Below are 16,913 nucleotides of genomic sequence, written 5' to 3'. Positions count from 1 at the left end.
ACCTGAAGTGTTACATATTATTAATTGAAGGTACACTTTGATAAGTTAAAAATGAATTTGTAAACCCTGGAACAAGTACTAAAAAATTATTAATATGATTCCAATAGTGCAATCATTAGAAAAGAAAAAAAGAAACTAGAATGCAAAATAAGTCAGAAAAAGAGAAAAAGAAGGGGCAGATAGGACAAAGAGACAACTAGCAAACTCAAAAATTTAAATCCAAATATTGATAATTTAATCAACTGTAAATAGCCAAAACCCTAATTAAAAGGCAAAGCAAAGATTGTCAGATTAGGTAGAAATGCAAGACAACTCATACTATTTACCAACACCACACTTACACACTGCAAATATAAAGACAATTTAAAGTAAAAGGATAGGAAAAAAGATGTACTTTGCAAATGCTAAACAACATGCACATGTCTTTTAATATTACACAAAGTTGGCTTCAGAATAAGGAATATTATTAGGATCTAAAGAGGAGAAATATATAATGATATCACTGCATCAAAAAGATGTAACTGTCCTAAATAAGGAGGCATCTATAAAAATGCTTCAGAATATTTCAGAATACAGATGAAAAACATCTCAATAATAAATCCATAAGTATAGTTGTAGATTTCAACACTGTCTTATTAGCTGATGAAACAAATAGAAAATCATTAGGTTTATAAGACTTGAGTAGTACTGTCAAACAGCTCTGATACATTACATTTATATGCACTTCACACAATAGAAAATGTATCTTCTTTTCATATGCAGAGGGAACATTTACCAAGACCACATTCTGGACCATAACAAAAATCTCGCCAATTAAAAATAAAATCCTAAAGATATGTTTTATGTTTACAATGAAGTTAAAATACAAATCAGTAACAGAAGGATACTTGAACAAACTCTTTGGGAATACTATACTTCTTCCTAGCCCATATATCAAAATAGACATAGCAGTGTCTTGAATTGGATAAAAATAAAATGCAGCATGCCAGAAATTATAGAATATGGCTAAAGCAATGCTTAAAGGAATATTTTTATGCTTATTAAAAATCTAGAAGTCTAAAGGTGCCACCTTAAGAAGCTAGAAAAAGTAAAGAGAGCAGAAAGAAGGAAATAATACTTAGATATCAATGACATTTTTAACAGTTTTTAAATCAATGAAATAAAAAACTTGTTCATGGAAAGAACTGATTAAACTGGTGAATGAACAACTAGTCAGGCCAAAGAAGAAAAAAGAAATCATTTACCAACACCAGGAATGGGAGAGAAAATAGTACAGATCCTATAGATAATAAATATAGCAAGGAGATATTATGAATAACTTTAGGTCAATAAAAATCAAATGGTCAAATTACTCTAAAGATACAAGTTACAAAGCTCATTACAAAAGTAGATAACATGACTTACTCTGTGTCTGCTATAGAAATGTAGTTAAAACTCTAGCCACAAAGTAAGGGTTCCTGCTCTATTCATTTCTATTTAATATTTGCTATAGTTTTTAGCCAGGGCAATAGGGTGAGAAAAAACTAAAGAAGGCATGTGGAATAAATGGAACTCTCAGATCCTTCTGATCCAAATGCAAACTGATACAGCCACCTTAGAAAATTGTTTCCTGGTTCTTACAAATTTAATCATATATTTCTATCACTCAGCAGTCCCACTGCTAGCCAAGAAAAATCCAGACTAACATGCACATGAACCCTAGACATAAATATGTGTAGTAATCTTACCTAGAGTTGCCCCAAATTAGAAGCAACTCAGTATCCATCACTTGTGAAGGAATAGAAAATTATATTGTATTCATGGGATGGACTGCCCTTTGGTTCAGACTGCTTCAAGGTTGTTAATACAAACAGCCTTTGAGCGTAGAAGTTAAGTCTTCTTAAGCAAAAGCAGGAATGCTTATTATCTCATATAACCAAGATAATGTTTCCCTCTATGCTTATTACTCATTATAAAAGATTCTGGAATCTAAGCTCAGAGTCTCTCCCCTATAACTTTACCCGCAGTACAGGCAGGTATCCATCTAATGCGACCGCAACACTATCTAGAATCTCACCCTGTTGAGTCCTGGAACCTCAGGAACCATGCACCGTGATCCTTTTGTCCTGTTCACGGGTGATGGCACAAGATTATTTAGCCACATATTCATTCTGCTACTACTCGGTGCTTTTTCTCCTCCAATTCTTCATGTTGGGCTTCTTTCTTTTGGGAACCACATTCAGTTTTCAACAGATTTGCTCACTCTACTTTGACTTAACATGCCCGACTGTTTCCCAGAGACCCTCTTTCCTTTTCGTATTCTGCAGAGGAGACACTTTGCATTACCATAACATACATATATATAGTGAGATCTGGGGATGACTTTGAAATTTAAGTTCCTTTGAGACTGATTTGTCTGTAGCCAATGCAATAATTCTCCCTCCTCTGTAGCTTATGCCACCCTGCTGTACCATTGATTATCTAACAAATTTCTGGTCATTTGAAAGCCCCTTAGTTTATGCTGTTGAAAACTTTGTTTGAAGCCAGCCTTCCTTTCTCAACATCACCTTTACTGCCAGCAGCTATGGCAACCTTAATACTCATCTTACTTCTGTAAACCCATAAGTAGCTTGACCTTACCCTTTTGAGGACATCCATCATGCTTCAGATGCATGGCCTCAATCTGGGCTTTATTTTGCCTGGAGAAATGCAGTACACTTGGATCATCTAAATTTGTAATATACCAGTATCCAATGACCAAATTCTCCAAGATTTTTCCTTTTTTTGTTTCTACTTAAACTATCTGCCAGAGTTTTCCTGATAGCTCTGATAATAAAGAATCTGCCTGCTATGCAGGAGACCCAGATTCGATTCCTGGGTTCAAAAGATCTTCTGGAGAAGGGAATGGCAACCCACTCCAGTATTCTTACCTGGAGAATGCCAGGGACAGAGGAGCCTGGAGGGCTACAGTCTGTGGGGTTGCAAAGAGTTGGACACAACTGAGCGACTAACTTTCACTTACACAGGCTCTCCAGAGATTTTGTTGAAACTGTGTGGTTATACTGTATACTTTTCCTCTTCTCGTGTAGCCTCATGGTGTCCCTGGAGCCATTCTTTGGGTGGTCTGCTCTTCAGTGTCCTCTGGGTTACTGGACAGGAGAGGGTCTCCTCATTTTGCCTTGTGATGCCCTGGTATTGCATTCACAGTAGCATCTGGCAGATTTCCTGTTTTCCTCCTCTCTTTTATAGGGATGTAGGCACAGCCAGGCCTAGGGTTTTGTCTTTTTTCCCATGTAGTCCCAGAACCTGGAGTGGTTCAGAGACCATATGCATGACTGAACGAATACTTAGTAAATGAATTAAGAAGACTGTAGAATGAAAGATCTTGGTCTATCCCAGCAGTTATTAGTCTGTAGACAGAAGTGTCAGCGTGAGGTCAAGATGACTCAAAGGTCTTTCCCTTAGTGGGGTGAGTGAACCTAAGGGAGGGCTATAAAGAAGAGTGATCAGCTCTGAATTCAATATATCAATCACACGTATGTGATTGTGTCTCCTTGGCTTGCTCCTTGAGAAAATTGAAGCAGTTAATTGAAGGTAAGTGACATGATGAATTTCACCTATTCTGCCAGCTACAGAGTACAGATTAGAAACTTGAGTCTTGTTGCAAATTTATTGCCTTGAGCCTTTAGCTAAACCACTGAACCTGAAAATGCTTTTTTCCTCCCAATACTATCATATTCCTAATTTGGAAAAAGAAGATAAACAAAAACATTCCTTTCAATCAGCACATAAACCCTCCTCCAATTTCTGACTCCAAGCAAATTTTTTTTTTACCAGTGGGTCGATAATTAGAGAGGTGGGAGAAAGAGAACCAGATTTTAAATCAGAATTTTTCAATTTCTAGTGTGTAACTATATTTTTCACTTTCTTGTGTGTAACTTTGGGCAAGTCCATCATTTTTCTCAAACTAATTTGTAAATATGAATGCAATTTTAATATGGATTATAAATGTCAAAAGACAGATAGCATAAGGATAGAGAAAACTGAAAATTAGTTATACAAATATAAATTCTTTTTATATATTTACCATTTAGTTAGCATTTCGTAAGGGTGAAAAACAAGATGTCACTGCAATGTAGTAACTGATTTTACAGGAGACTAAGAAATGTTGTCCTCTGATGTCACAATTGCTCTTTGTGTATATATATATATATGTGTGTGTGATAATTCAGATGTGAGTTTCAAAAGATAAGGAAATGAAAGTTTTCTCCTGGGATTTGTAAATTCTCCTCTATTTCACACTTAGCAGATTTGATGTTCTGTCTTGCTTGTACTGAATGTGTCTATTTACTGCCCTTCCTTTTCTGTTGTAATTAATGGATGATTATTTACAGAATAGAAAATTTGTGACAAAAATATATTAACACTGCTTTCTTTTTAATTGCAGTATATTCAGCATGCAGTATTATGTTTCAGGCTTACAATGTAGTGATTGGATATTTATGTACATTAAAAATTGATGTCTAGTAATCGCCTGTCACCAAACAGTTTTTACAGTACTAGCTGTATTCCCTGTTCTCTACCTTACATCCATGTGACTTATTGTATAATGGAAAATTTGTATCTTTTAATTCCCTTCACCTAGTCCTCCACCCCCACCCCTGGCCCCAGCTCTGGGAACCACCAGTATGTTGTTCTGTCTTTGAATCTATTTCTATTTTTTTTTTCATTTGTTTTTTAGATTCCATATATAATTGGAGTTACATGGGATTAGTCATTTTCTGACTTTAATACCCTCTAGGTCCATTCATATTGTGGCAAATGGCAAAATTTCATTTTTTCTTGATAAAGGACAGAAATGGTATGGACCTAACAGAAGCAGAAGATATTCAGAAGAAATGACAAGAATACACAGAAGAACTAAAAGATCTTCACGACCCAGATAATCATGATGGTGTGATTACTGACCTAGAGCCAGACATCCTGGAATGTGAAGTCAAGTGGGCCTTAGAAAGCATCACTACGAACAAAGCTAGTGGAGGTGATGGAATTCCAGTGGAGCTATTTCAAATCCTGAAAGATGATGCTGTGAAAGTGCTGCACTCAATATGCCAGCAAATTTGGAAAACACAGCAGTGGCCACAGGACTGGAAAAGGTCAGTTTTCATTCCAATCCCAAAGAAAGGCAATGCCAAGGAATGCTCAAACTACCGCACAATTGCACTCATCTCACACGCTAGTAAAGTAATGCTCAAAATTCTCCAAGCCAGGCTTCAGCAATATGTGAACCGTGAACTTCCTGATGTTCAAGCTGGTTTTAGAAAAGGCAGAGGAACCAGAGATCAAATTGCCAACATCCACTGGATCATGGAAAAAGCAAGAGAATTCCAGAAAAACATCTATTTCTGCTTTATTGACTATGCCAAAGCGTTTGACTGTGTGGATCACAATATACTGTGGAAAATTCTGAAAGAGATGGGAATACCAGACTACCATAATCTGCCTCTTGAGAAATTTGTATGCAGGTCAGGAAGCAACAGTTAGAACTGGACATGGAACAACAGACTGGTTCCAAATAGGAAAAGGAGTTCATCAAGGCTGTATATTGTCACCCTGCTTATTTAACTTATATGCAGAGTACATCATGAGAAACGCTGGACTGGAAGAAAGACAAGCTGGGATCAAGATTGCCGGGAGAAATATCAATCACCTCAGATATGCAGATGACACCACCCTTATGGCAGAAAGTGAAGAGGAACTCAAAAGCCTCTTGATGAAAGTGAAAGTGGAGAGTGAAACAGTTGGCTTAAAGCTCAACATTCAGAAAACGAAGATCATGGCGTCTGGTCCCACCACTTCATGGGAAATAGATGGGGAAACAGTGGAAACAGTGTCAGACTTTATTTTTCTGGGCTCCAAAATCACTGCAGATGGTGACTGCAGCCATGAAATTAAAAGACGCTTACTCCTTGGAAGGAAAGTTATGACCAATCTAGATAGCATATTCAAAAGCAGAGACATTACTTTGCCAACAAAGGTCCGTCTAGTCAAGGCTATGGTTTTTCCTGTGGTCATGTATGGATGTGAGAGTTAGACTGTGAAGAAGGCTGAGCACCGAAGAATTGATGCTTTTGAAGTGTGGTGTTGGAGAAGACTCTTGAGAGTCCCTTAGACTGCAGGGAGGTCCAACCAATCCATTCTGAAGGAGATCAGCCCTGGGATTTCTTTTGGAAGGAATGATACTAAAGCTGAAACTCCAGTACTTTGGCCACCTCATGCGGAGTTGACTCATTGGAAAAGACTCTGATGCTGGGAGGGATTGGGGGCAGGAGGAGAAGGGGATGACAGAGGATGAGATGGCTGGATGGCATCACTGACTTGATGGACGTGAGTCTGAGTGAGCTCCAGGAGTTGGTGATGGACAGGGAGGCCTGGGGTGCTGCGATTCATGGGGTCGCAAAGAATCAGACACCACTGAGCAACTGAACTGAACTGAACTGAATATTTCATTGTATCTGTGTGTGTTTTTTTTTTCTTTTTCCTTTCATCTACTGATAGAAACCTAGGTTACTTCCATATTTTGGCTATTGCAACTAATGGTGTGATGAACAGAAGGTGTGCATACATTTTTTTCAATGAGTGTTTTCATTTTCTTCAGATAAATACCTTAAAGTAGAAATACTAGATTGTCCTATTTTTCAGGTTTTCTTTAAAAAGTTTATTTTATATTGGACTGTAGTTGATTAATAATGTTGCGTTAATTTCAGGTATACAGCAGAGTGATTCAGTTATACATATACATGGATCTATTCTTTTCAAATTCTTTTCCCATTTACGTTGTTAAATAATATTCAGCAGAATTTCCTGTGCTATATGGTAGGTCCTTGTTGGTTATCTGTTTTTAATATAGCAGTGTGTACATGTTAATCGGAGAAGGCAATGGCACCCCACGCCAGTACTCTTGCCTGGAAAATTCCATGGACAGAGGAGCCTGGTGGGCTGCAGTCCATGGGGTTACGAAGAGTCAAACACGACTGAGCGACTTCACTTTCACTTTTCACTTTCATGCACTGGAGAAGGAAATGGCAACCCATTCCAGTGTTCTTGCCTGGAGGATCCCAGGGACTGGGGAGCCTGGTGGGCTGCCGTCTATGGGGTCGCACAGAGTTGGACACGACTGAAGCGACTTAGCAGCAGCTATCCCAAAGTCCTTGGAAAAACCTCCATACTTTTTCCATAGTACCTTCACCAATTTATATTCCCATTACTAGGATTCCCTTTTCTCTATATATTCTCCAACACTTATTATTTTTACATTTCTCATAATAGTTGTTCTGACAGATGATCTCTCAATATGGTTTTGATTTGCATTTTCCTGATGATTAATGATGTTGAGCATCTTTTAGTATATCTGTTGGCCATCTATGTATCTTCCTTAGAAAAATGTCTGTTTAGGTCCTGTCTCCATTTCTTAATTGGTTAATTTTTTTCATAGTGAATTGTGTGATTTCTTTATGTGAATTGGAAATCCATCCCTTATCATATATATGGTTTACAGATATCTTCTCCTGATGAGTAGGTTATCTGTTCACCTTGTTGATGATTTCTTTTGCTGTGCAGAAGCTTTCAAATTTGATGTAGTCGCATTTGTTTTTTCTTCTCTTTCCCTTGTCTGTGGGAGGCATTCCAAAGAGCCATTGCTAAGACTGTCAAAGAATATGCTGTCTTTGTTTTCTTCTAGGAGTTTTTGTGTTCCAGGGCTTACATTTAAGTCTTAAATCCATTTTACGTGAATCGTTGTGTAATGTGTTAAGTATTGGTCTAGTTTCCTTCTTTTGATTGTAGATGTCCATTTTTTCCAACACAGCTTATTGAAGATACTATCCTTTCTCTATCCTTTGCTTTTTGTTGTAAATTTATTATCCATATATGTTTGGGTTTATTTGTGGAATCTGAAAGTCTGCTCCATTGATCTGTGTGTGTGTGTTTCTGTCAGTACCATGTTGCTTGATGAGACCTACAGCTTTTTAGTATAATTTGAAATCATGGAGTGTGATACCTCTAGCTTTGTTCTTTTTGCCTAAGATTGCTTTGGCTCTCTGGATATTTTTTGGTTTGAAGCAAGTTTTAGAATTTTTTGGTTCTATATCTGTGAAAAATGTTACTGAGATTTTGATGGTGAATGCATTGAATCTATAGATGGCTTTGGGTAATAGGGACATTTTAACAGTGTTAATTTTGCAGTCCATTAACACAGATCGTCTTTCCATGTTTTTGTAGCACTTTCAGTTTCTTTCGAAAGTGTTTTCTTGTTTGTTAGTGTTCTTCCACCTTCTTGGTTAAATTTTTCCTCTAGTGTATTCTTTTTATTGTAATTGTGTTTTTTTCTTAATTGGATTGTTTTCTTAGTCTTGTTCCACTGGTTTTTTGTTAGTGTATAGAAATGCAGCAGACTTTTGCATGTTGATTTTGTACCCTACAAATACTTTACTATATTTATTATTTCCAGTAGTTTTTTGGTGGATTCTCTAGTGTTATCTATACATAAAATTATGCCATTTACAGTGACAATTTTACTTTCTCCTTTCCAATTTGGATGCTCTTTATTTCTTTTTTTGGCCTAATTTTCCTGGTCCAGATTTCTAATATTATTATTATGTTACAATATTATATTATATTACAATATTATGTTGAATAAAAGTGGTGAGACTGAGCATCTTTCTTTCTCACCTTGGGTAGCTTTAAGTTTTTCACCATTAGATATGATATGAGTTATGGATTTGTCACATATGACCATTATTATGTTGCGGTACATTTATTGTATACTGAGTTTCTTTTCATAAATGGATGTTGAGTCTTGTTGGATGCTTTTTCTGCATCTGTTAAGATGATCATAGGATTTTTAGTTAATTTGTTAATGCAATGTGTCACATTGATTTATTTGTAGATGTTGAACCATTCTTGCATACCCTGCAATAAAACTCAGAGGATCATGGTGTGTGATCCTTTTAAAGTATTGTTGAATTAAGTTTGCTAATATTTTGCTGAGGATTTTTGTATCTATGTTTCTGACAGATATTGGCCCATACCTTTCTTCTTTTGTGTTGTCCTTGTTTAGTCTTAGTATCAGGGTAACGTTGCCCTTGTAAAATGAGTTACAAACTGTTCCTTCTTATTCAGTTATTTGGAAAAGTTTAGGAAAGATATGTATTAACTTTTCCTTGAATGTTGGACAGAATTTACTTGTGAAGACTGTCTGAAGACAGGCTTACCTATGAAGTCCCAGACTATTGTTTTGGGGGAAGTTTTTGATTAGTGTTTGAATTTTCTTACTAATGATTAATCTGTTTAGATTTTCTGTTTCTTCATAATTCAGTCTTGGTGGTGTGATTCTACAAATTTATCTGTTTCTTTTAGATTGTTCAATTTGGTGCGTAGCTCTTCATAGCATTCTCTGAAAATCCTTTGTATTTATGTGGTATTCATTGTGGTTTTTCTTATTTCATTTCTGATACTACTTATCAGAGACTTCTCTGTTTTTTTCTTACTGAATCTGGCTATGGGTTTGTCAGTTTTGTTTATCTTCTCACAAAACAGGCACTTAGGTTTTTGTGGGTTTTTTTTTTTTTTTTTAAATCTCATATTGTCTTTGTAGTCTCTATTTCATGTATTTTGACTCTGATCTTTATTATTTCCTTCCTTCTATTGACTTCTGGTTTTGTTCTTCTTTTTCTAATTTCTTTGAGTATAAGTTTAGATTATTTGAGATTTTATATGTTTGTTTCTTGAGTTATGCCTGTATTGCTATGTACAATTGACCACCGAACAACATGGGTTTGAACTTCGTGGGCCCACTTATTCACAGATTTTTTTTTTTTTAATTGAGTACTAGCGTACTGCATGATCCACAGTTGGTTGAGTCTGTGAATGTGGAGCCGTAGATATGATGGACTGACTGTAAAGGTAAACGTGGATTGTAAACTACGCTGGGGATCTGCACTTACTTTCTGCTTTTGCTGAATCTTACAGGTTTTTGTATTTCATATTTTCATTTTCACTTATCTTCAACTTTTCAAACATTTTCTTCTTCGATATCTTTATTGCTTCAGTAGCATGTTCTATCTTCACATATTTGTGATTTTTCCAACCTTTTTGAAGTTCATTTTTTTGTTTTGTTTTGTTTCACACCATTCTGATTAGAAATGATGCTTGGTATGATTTTAATCTTCTTAAATTTATTGCTAATTGTTTTGTGCTGCAGTATATAGTCTGTCCTTGGAACAACCCATGTGCATGTGAGAAAAAAGGGTATTTTGCTATGTTTGAATGGAATGTTTTATTAAGTCCACCAGGTCTGATTATTCATTAAAGTCAGTATTTTCTTGTTGACTTTCTGTCTGGAAAATCTATCCATTGATGTAAGTAGGGCGTTAAATCCCCCTACTATTATTGTGTTGCTGTCAGTTTCTATTATGAGTGTTAACCATTGCTTTATATATTTTGACATTCCTGGGTTAGGTGCATATATATTAATAACTATTTTGTTTCCTTGTTGAATTGATCCTTTTATCAGTATACAATATCCATTTTGGTCTCTTGTTACCATTTATGGTTTTAAGTCTGTTTTATCTATTATGAGTATTTTCTTTTGACTGAAATATTCTTACAGTATCTTTTTTCATCTCTTCACTTTCTTTTTTGTCTTTAGAGCTGAGTCTTCTGGAGAAAGCACATGGTTGGTTCAATCCAACCAGTCACTCTCTATCTTTTGATTGGTGAAATCAGTCAATTTACATTTAGGGCATTTATTGATAGATGAGAGCTTAGTACTGCCATTTTATCTTTGTTTTTTTTGTTTGCTTCACATTTCCATTGTTTCTTTTTCCTTGTGTTGGTGATTTTGTATGATGTTTTTCTCATTTTCCTCTTTTTTATGTTTTATGTCTCTGCTCTAGATTTATGTTTTGTGGTTACCATGAGGATTTTGTAAAATGTCTCATAAATGAAATGGTCTTTTCTCTGCTGATGTCATTTTATCTTCATTTGCCTATAATTCTATCCTTCTCTTCTTCTCCTTTTAGGTTTTTTTGTTGTCACAAATCATCCCTTTCTATGTTGTGAGTTTATGTCAAACTTGAAGTAGCTACTGTTAACTTTTTACTATGTTTTTCTCTTTAACCTTTATGCTATACTTAACTGTTTAACAATATATTCTGATACAGAGATGCATTTTCTGATTCTGTGTGTCTACTTATTATATAACTCTAAGTTTTTCAGGTAGAAGTGCTCCTTTCAGGATTTCTTTTAAGGCTAGTCTGTTGGTGATTAACTCCGTCAACTTTTGATTGTCTCAGAAAGCCTTTGTTTTTCCTTCATATGTGACACATAGCTTTGCTGGACAGAGTATTCTTGGCTGACAGTTTTCAATTTTCAGTGTTTTGAGTATTTCGTCCCACTCCTAGCTTGTAAGGTTTCTGCTAAGAAATCTCCTGACGATAGCATAATGGGATTTCCTTTGAACTTTACCATCTTTCCCCCCCGACCCCCAGCTGCCTTTAAAATTCTTTGCTACTGACTTTTGACAGTTTTACTATAATGTGTCTTGGAGAAGGTCTTTTTTTGTTGACAAGATTGGGTGTATCTTAGCCTCATGGACTTGTCTCTCCATTTTCTTCCCCAGGTTTGGAAAATCCACAGCTCTTACTTCTTGAATAAAGTCTCTGATCCCCTTGCCCTCACTTCTCCTGAGACATCCATTATCTTCACATTGTCCTTTCTACTGGAGTTGGATAGTTCTCATGAATTTCTTCACTTTTTATATCCTGTTTCTCTCTCCTCTGTCTATGTAATTTCTATAATTCTATCTTTGAGCTCACCAATTCTTTCTTCTATATGGCCTGCTCTATTTCCAATGCTTTCTAATGCATTCTTCTTCTCATTTATTGAGTTCGTCAGCTCCAGAATTCTGTTTGGTTCTTCTTTAGACTTCCCATCTCTTTGGTGAAATTTTCCTTCTGTTCATTAATTTTATTTCTGAGCTCATTTAACTGCTTTCCTGAGCCTTCTTGTAGCTTGTTGAATTTATTCATGGCAACTATTTTGAATTCTCTATCAATTAGATCACAATATTTTGTGACTCTATGTTTGATTTCTAAAGAATCGTCATTTTCTTTTTGTGATAGTGTGCTACTGTGGTTTTTCCTGGTGGTTTTATGACTTGTTTTTCTGCTGACACATTTGAAATAGTGAATACCTTTCTTTAGGTAAACCTTTTATTATTTCATTCCAACAGTTCAACAGATTGGTAATTAGAAACATTTCTTTTGTTTTTCAGTAGGTGGCGGTATAGCACAAGTTTTAGTTTCTTTACCTGCGCTGCCTCTGGCTGTATGCAAGAACCGGTGCTTTCCCCCTTCATGGCCTCTGCCAAAGGCCCTCGCTGTCACTGCTCGTGCCTCTAGAATGCTAGCGCCTTGGTACTGCCAGTGCTGCTGGTACCGCCGGTGTGGCTCTCAAGGACACCAAATGATGGACACCTCCACTGCATCTGGAGATTCTTGGGTTGCAAGCACTGCCATTGTTGGGTGAGGTTAAGGGGTAAGCTGGGGTTGCAGGTGCCTCTGCTACTTCTGGTGTTGTCCAATTACCACGTGCCTCTCCAGCTGGAGGGAGAAAGTTACGGGTCCCACTGCTGCTGCTGCTGCTGCTTGCATGCCTGTGGCCATGGATGCTGCTCCAGGACGCTGCAGTTGAATGTGCTGTTTCCCCTGCTGCTCCTGAGCTCTCTGGGCAGCTGGCTAAGCCACCACGGGGAGGGGTCGGTATTGTGGGCGCCACCTCTGCTGTTTCCCCAGTCCCGCCTCCTCTGTGTATTCTGGTCCATCCACCTGCAGGTGTACGGAGATGTGGATCTCTGTGGTGTCCTGGTGGGCGGGACAGAGGAACCTTTGTTGAGATGTAGATGTTTTTACTGGTTATAGATTTGAATGGCAGAATTAAAGGCAGTGTCTCATGTGACTATGATACTGGTATTGCTCGATCCATCCTATGTCTTTTGGTTAGAACATTTAGTTCATTTACATTTAAAGTAATTATTGATACACACATACTTTCTACCATTTGTTAACTGTTTTTGGAGCTCTTGTCTGTTCCTTTCTTCTCTTGTTCTCTTGTGAATTGATGAATTTCTTTAGTGTTACATTTTATTTCTTTCTATTTTGTTTTTTGTATCTGTCATAGGTTTTTTCTTTATGGTTGCCTTGAGGTTCATATATAACTACCTGTGTATATAAGTGTCTGTTTTAAACTGATGGTTGCTGACGTTCAAGTGCATTCTAGAACACTACATTTTTAGTCCCTCTCCACATTTTATGTTTTTGATGTCATACTTATTGTCTTGTTGTCTTTGTGTTTTGTGTAACATTTAACTACTTTATGTATAATTGCTTATACTACTTTTGTCTTTTACCCTTCATAGCAAACTTTATGGGTGTTTGGTCCACTGCCTATACTGTATGCTTACCTTTATCACTGGAGAGTTTTTTCTTTTATATTCTTTTTGTGTGTTTCTAGTTATGGTCATTTCTTTTCTATTGAAAGAAGTCCTTTTTTACATTTCTTATAAGGCTAGCTTAATGGTGATTAACTCCTATAGCTTTCACTTACCTGAGAAACTATCTTGCCCTCAATTTTGAATGCAAACCTTGCTGGCTAGAGTGTTCCATCTGTAAGTTTTTTATTTTAGTGGTTTGAATATATTATGTCAATCCCGTTTGGTCTATAAAGATTCTGCTGAAAAATCAGCCGTCTCTCCTAGTGGAGAAAGGGGTTCCCTTGTACGTAACTAGTTCTGATCTTAGGAATCTCTCTTTAACTTTTGACATTTTAATTATAGTGCATCTTGGTGTTAGTCTCTTCAGGTTCATCTTTGTTGGAATTCTCTGTGTTTTCTGGACTTGGATGAATGTTTCCTTCATCAGGTTAAAGAGGGTTTCAGACATTATTTCTTCAAATAGATTTTCTTTCTCTTTTTTCATCTGTCCTCCTTATGGAATTTTTATAATGTGAATGTTAGTGTGCTTAATGTTGTCCTAGAGGTCTCTTAATTTAACTTTATTTTAAAAAATTATTTTTTCTTTTTCCCTGTTCTGATTGGATGACTTCCAATATACTGTCTCCAGATTGCCAATCGATCCTTCTGCATTCTCTGTTTTTCTGTATCTTTCTGCATACTCTTGATTCATTCTAGTGTATTTTTCATTTCTGTTATTATATTCTTCAGTTCTGATTGTTTTTTTTTTTCTTTCTTTCAATATTTTCTCTTTGGTGATGTTCTCACTAAGTTCTTCTGCTCTTCTAAGTTAGTGAACATTTTTATGACTCTTACCTTGAACACTTTATCTTCTAAATTGCTTATGTTTGTTTAGTTCTTTTCTGAGGTTTGTCTTGTTCTCTTGTTTGGAAGGTATTCCTTTGTCTCCTCATTTTGCCTCACTTGCTGTGTTGTTGTTGTTGTTTTTTTTTTTTTCTGTGTATTCAGTATATCAGCTGTGTCTCAGTCTTGAGACAGGGGTCTTATGATGAAGATGTCCTCTGGGGCCCGGTGGACAATCCCCTTGGTCACCCGAGCCAGGTGTTCTAGTGAGTGGACCGCATGATGGGCAGATGGGCCATCTATGCAGATGGGCCAGAATGGCTGTGCTTGCAGTGGTGAGTGAGGTTGACCCTCAGACCAGCTGGCTGTGAGGCTTGGCTGCGGCTTTTGCAGGCAGACCAGTGTATAGTGCAAGCCTCACCAGAGCGGGAGACCATTTGTAGGGATCTCATTGCTGGTCAAGGCCACCTGCTGGGTAGGGTAGGGCTGGATGTTTGGAGCAAGAGTTGCTTTGGAGAGGTACTTTTGTCACTGTGGCTGCCCACAGGGTTAAAGAATAACAATATGATTTTTAAATTAGTATTTTGAGTCTACAGTAGATGAGAAAGGATCACTTTTAAGTACAGCATTCAGAAGGAGAAATTATATTTAGAGAATGAGTTGGCCAGCAAGTAATAGTTGCAACAGTGTGTACTATACTGGATTTAGAAAGGTCAGCAGGAGCCAGTTATGATGTACAAGCTGGGTCTCAGACTTCTTATGAAAGTGGGGCCACATGATTCATGATGTTTTTCAACTTGGCAAAGTCCATGAATATGTTGTTTGGGAGAAAAGAGAATGAGAGGACATTCCTATAAGTAAAATAATATATATAAGAGAAGTTCAAGGATGGGGTGTTTCAGTTCAGCTCAGGTGCTCAGTTTTGTCTGACTCTCTGTGACCCCATGGACTGCAGCACGCCAGGCCTCCCTGTCCATCACTGACTCCCGGAGTTCATTCAGACTCCTGTCCATTGAGTCAATGATGCCATCCAACCATCTCATCCCCTGTCTTCCCCTTCTCCTCCTGCTTTCAATCTTTCCCAGCATCAGGGCCTTTTCCAATGAGCCAGTTCTTTGCATCAGGTGGCCAAAGTATCAGAGTTTCAGCCTTAGCATCCAGTGAATATTCAGGACTGATTTCCTCTCGGATGGACTGGTTGGATCTCCTTGCAGCCCAAGGGACTCTCAAGAGTCTTCTGCAACACCACAGTTCAAAGGCATCAATTCTTCGATGCTCAGCTTTCTTTATAGTCCAACTCTCACATCCATACAGGACTACTGGAAAACCCATAGCCTTGACTAGACAGACCTTTGTTGGCAAAGTAATAGAGAGGTAGGATTATGCTTTCCACAGTGGAATGGGTTTGGATAAGCTGTGTGTGTGCAGGCATTGTACAGTGTGTTTTATACAATATGGATATCCATTCCCCTCTTCTGTATTAGTAGATCCCTTATTTGGCTCAAGGTGTCCATGTGCTGGGTTAAAGCATCCTTTTCCTCAAACTGCTCTGGGTCCACAAGGGGCCAAATGTCCTGATAAGGCTATTGACTTATAAGTAGAAGCTGCTAGATTAGGCTTCCCAGACGATTTTTCAAAAGAGAGAGACTCAGCAAACATGTACTTTTGTTATTTTCCCCTGGGACATTTTGACTTTCTCCTTTTTTTAAGCCAGAACAATGCATCGAGGCTTGAAGTGAAAGAACTATCTTGATGTCATGGCAACAGAAGCCAACAACAAGGATGGTAGTGCAAGAACCCAGAAGGGCCCATGATCAGAGGTAACACGCTTAACTATCTCGCCCTCCGAGTTGTCTGTGTGAAGCAAATATATCTGTGTTTTTCGGTTTTATTTTTTAGTATTTATGCATTTCGCTGTACCAGGTCTTGGTTGTGGCATGCGGGATCTTTGATCTTTGTTGTGGCATGCGGATTTTTATCTTTTTGAGGTGTGTGGCATATAGTTCTAGTGATTAGGGATCAAACCAGGGTTCCTTTCATTGGAGTTTTAACCACTGGATCACTGGTGAAGTCCCAAATCTCTGTGTTTTAAAGCACTGCAGTATAGTTTTCTCTTGGGTACATGTGACCATAGTACTAACTAAACACATAGTTTTATATAATTTAATGGCCATAAAATGCCTTAAAGAGATTTTGCATAATTGAAATTGAATTTCTGGGAGGTTGAACAGGTACATAATATCACAGAGCTGATGAAGTCATAGAGGTGGAACTTGGACTTTCAAGTGGAGGTTGCTGCAGTTTATAGCACAGTTGATAGGCAAGGAAATGACTGTGCATGGCGAGAAAACACTGCTGAGAAGGCTCTCCACTCTTCCCAAGGAGGCTTCAGAGATTCAGGGCAGGAGAGAGACTGGAGAACACCACTATCTTGTCTGATCCCTTTCCTGGCCTGAAAAGACTGGCTAAAAAATGGCATCCGGGTTCTTAGATCCAAGAGAAAAGGAAGTCACCTGGCTCAGAAAAAAGATCTGAAAAGGCATGTGCCCCTCTTTTCTCT

At 37.5% G+C, this 16,913-nt stretch overlaps 1 protein-coding gene across 8 annotated transcripts in view; it reads left to right on the top strand.

Annotated features, from left to right (window-relative positions):
• The window catches only part of DCC (DCC netrin 1 receptor), a 1,367,203-nt gene that overhangs the window by 15,365 nt on the left and 1,334,925 nt on the right, over window positions 1–16,913 (top strand). For 7 of the 8 annotated variants that reach the window (XM_044934810.2, XM_044934809.2, XM_044934814.2 and 4 more), the window contains exon 2: window positions 16,064–16,173. In XM_044934810.2, the coding sequence (XP_044790745.1) occupies window positions 16,164–16,173 (10 nt within the window). In that variant the 5' untranslated portion in view covers window positions 16,064–16,163. The remainder of the gene's footprint in view (window positions 1–16,063; window positions 16,174–16,913) is intronic. The other variant, XM_044934808.2, reaches the window with a different exon arrangement.

Source organism: Bubalus bubalis, chromosome 22 (assembly GCF_019923935.1).
Source record: "Bubalus bubalis isolate 160015118507 breed Murrah chromosome 22, NDDB_SH_1, whole genome shotgun sequence".
Classification (NCBI taxonomy): Eukaryota; Metazoa; Chordata; class Mammalia; order Artiodactyla; family Bovidae; genus Bubalus; species Bubalus bubalis.
Note: the sequence above shows the minus strand (reverse complement) of the source record. Positions and strands in the feature narration are given on the sequence as shown.